This window comes from Quercus suber, unplaced genomic scaffold (genome assembly GCF_002906115.3).
Source record: "Quercus suber isolate HL8 unplaced genomic scaffold, Cork oak 2.0 scaffold_478, whole genome shotgun sequence".
NCBI classification, from domain to species: Eukaryota; Viridiplantae; Streptophyta; class Magnoliopsida; order Fagales; family Fagaceae; genus Quercus; species Quercus suber.
Window position 1 is genome coordinate 172,327 of NW_027069929.1, and position 3,450 is coordinate 175,776.

Consider the following 3,450-nt stretch of genomic DNA (forward strand, 5'->3'; position numbering starts at 1 on the left):
CTTTGTCACCGGGAGGTACTAGTTGAATGACATGGATCTTGGCTACTCTACCTTAGTTATGACATCCTGACACATACAAACAATCATAAAAAAATGATTTTATTCTATAACAATTATTTCTAAGGCATTACAAGAGGAGAAATAAGGAAAAGTGGAAAACAATATTTGAACTATCTAGCAATTAATCATTCCTATGACATATACTTTTCCAAATTGTGGTTTAACTAGAATTGTTTCTGAAGATAATCAACTACATTCTTGTCAACTTGGAAGGCTTTGATGAGAACATCAGGATTGATGGGAGGATTAGATCCAAAGACCGCGTTTGCAATGGTGATCACCCCGGGATTTTGGCTATTGAGACCGGCAAAAGCAACAGCATTGGTCTGCCCTATGTTAAATTGAAAGTGAATGAGACCAATTGGAAATGCAAAGACATCTCCCTTGTTTAAAACTTTGGTAAAAAGTTTGTTTGGGTTGGATGTGACAAATCCAACTAAGAGAGTACCCTCTGCAACTACTAGAATCTCAGAGGCACGAGGGTGAATGTGTGGAGGATCCAAGCCATATGGTGCAAAGTCAAGACGGGCCAAAGATATGCCTAGAGTGTTCAAACCTGGTAATAGATCAACGTTCACAAGGGTGACATTGAATCCAACTTTATTTGCAGTGTTTGCAGGAATATTGAGTCCGGGGAAGAAAAAATCATCGGCTGTGACAACTGCTGGGTCCTTGCAAAATTTTCCATTCACAAATACTACACAAAGAAAAGTTTTTCGTTATCAAAAAAAAATAAGAAACTTCTGTAATAATGGACAATAACAAGTCTGAGTAAAACAAATATGATGTAGATGATACAACCATAAGGCATATTTTCATTATTATTTTTTATTGAAGGGATCGTTTCATTGTTTTGTACAACTTCTAATGATTTCAAATGAACTTGATGAAAATTACTACTACTGCTAATAATAATGAGAGTATGTACATACCAGCAGAATTGGTGTTGTTGATTGCGACACAAAAGTCTTGCAGAGGACTAGGGTCATAGGCAGAAACAAGGGTGGATGCCAAAGCCAAAAGGGCCACAGTTATAAGGTAAATAACACCTTTAATCATTTTTAAGGTTTTGTTTTCCCTATCTTATAGTATGACTTTCTGCGTATTCTTGCTTGGTTGAGGGATGAGAACTTAGCATATGTAAAAATCTCTATTTATAAAGGGGAGTCAGTGAACCGGTCTATGTTTTTCACAAACAGAACATATTAAGTATTTGGAAACCAATTTATATCATTTTTTAGTCTATGGGATGAACCCTTCTTGCTTCGTAGTTCTTCTAACTTTATCAATTTTTAATTTACGAGGTGAACAATTCTTTAACAGGTACTCGTCTGTTCGTATTTAAAAATCAATAAAATGGGACCACTTCAATGCAATTGTATAGTTTTCGTGCTGTTTTGGCCAACCCAAAAATAAACCTCGTGTTAATATATTTTTAAAATTGAAATGACTGAAGCTCCCATGTATGTTGACTCTGTCCTCATTAGTATATTATAATGTTCCACAGTTGCGTAAATTATCTAGGTCGAATTGTTTGTACTTATTATCTTATTGACCTTATCTTAATTGGTGGGTACTAATTAAATAGTAAATACTTCTTAATAGTTAGTTTTTAATGTTTTTATAGGACCAACAACTACTAAGGTATCTGGTATATTCTTGCCGTTTCCATTTTTTGTTCTCTATATGTTGACCCTATGTTTTGGTGCATCTCCATTAAGAGTGAAAGAATTTTTACAGATTAGAGACGAAGTCCCATTGCTTACATCTTACCAAATAATTGTTTTAAAGAGATAGAAAGCAAAATTACATGGGAATAGAACAGCATTTCAGAATTGTTCTACCTGTAAATTAAACAAGAATGACACAATAATGTTTGATATTACATGTTAGTGCATTCCCATAGAATATATTCCAATTCCTTTTACAACAAAATTAAAATATAGTTACGACCTTATTATTACATGATTACTTGATGATTTTTGAAGATTCCTATAATAAAATAAAATAAGGGAAAAGTTAACCGATGTCTTATATATGGACTGTAGGGTTCAAATTCTTTACGTAAACCCAAAGACAGTTAATTTGTAGAGTATGGGTCAAAGAACTAGAATTAGCAAGGGATTAATAACAATGGATTATCACTCTTTCAACTGTTCATTGATCAGTTTTCATACATCCCTCTTCTGTTTGAAACCCTCCCCCTCTATTATATAGTCACTCTCACCCTCATCTCCATCGTCCACGTGCTCCCCATCCATGAATTTGCTCAAGTACCTGTCACGTCAGGCAGCTTCTTTTCATCTCTGTGTGAGTGGCGGTAGGTTAGGAGGCACTGTTCAGAGGTCTTCTCCACATAAATGCGGCCAGAAAAGCTGTTGCAATGCATTGAATACGGTGGCAGCAGCCTTTCCCTCAGATATTTCCTCATCCTTATCGTTCCTGAATATGCTTTGAGCTTATCTTGATCAGGTGGAGTCCTCGGACAGTCAATCAGGCTTTTCCCCTATTCAATTAGTCTCCGATATCATATCAGAGTAAAACATCTTCCTCGGACAGGAGATGTCCTCCTCGGACTGGAGATATCCTCCTCGGACAGCGATGATTCTCTACCAAGAGGATTCCACTCCACTTTGGGCCTTGCATTCTCCGCATCCTTCTCTTCGGATGTGAAACAGTCCTCTTGTGGGTATTCGGCCCATTAACTTGGGCCTGACCCCCTTATCCCCCACATGGACATTGGTTTATAAAATATTTTTAGAAACTTTTTATATAAAAAAATAATAATTAATTAATTATTTTTTTTTTTACAATTTTCTTGTATTTCCCATTAAAGTGGTATTAAAACTTTCTTAAAATAGTTTATTAACAATTTTCTTAAAGACACCCGTTAATTGGACAAAATTCTCACTTCTACGAGATATGGGAGAGATGTTTGGTAAACCGTCTTACCCCCATTATTTTAGAGGCTTCAAAGTTCAAAGTACCAAACTTCAAAAAATATATAATTGAATGGGGATGCAATTGCACATTTCCAAGAGTATGGGATCATCCATCAAAAAAAAAAAAAGTATGGGATGAAGACGTTCCCCTCTCCCCCATATGCAATTCAAGTTGTCATTTTTCATATGATTATCATTATCACATTGTAACAATTTCAGTCCAGTGTATTATCAATCAATTCATGCTTTCATACTCCATGACATAAGAATTTAACAAACATTCGCCCAGAAGGCACAAGCCTCTTTTTTGACCTTTGATAGAATACATTTGTTGCTGGCTACGACTGTGAAAGTGTGAATGATGATATTGTTTTTTATGCAAGTGCTCTGATTACTGAAGATTGAATAATGCGCAGGTGGCTAGGGCTTGATGTCTTCAAAATTAAAT

At 35.5% G+C, this 3,450-nt stretch overlaps 1 protein-coding gene across 1 annotated transcript; it reads right to left on the minus strand.

Annotated features, from left to right (window-relative positions):
- On the minus strand, positions 1-1,227 carry LOC112010055 (germin-like protein subfamily 1 member 7). Its single transcript, XM_024042397.2, has 2 exons — positions 993-1,227; positions 1-757 (listed from the first exon to the last, which is right to left on the minus strand). Exons 1-2 carry the CDS (start codon positions 1,117-1,119, stop codon positions 225-227), a joined length of 660 nt encoding a protein of 219 aa, XP_023898165.1. The 5' UTR covers positions 1,120-1,227; the 3' UTR covers positions 1-224.
- Positions 1,228-3,450: the final 2,223 nt, after the last annotated feature.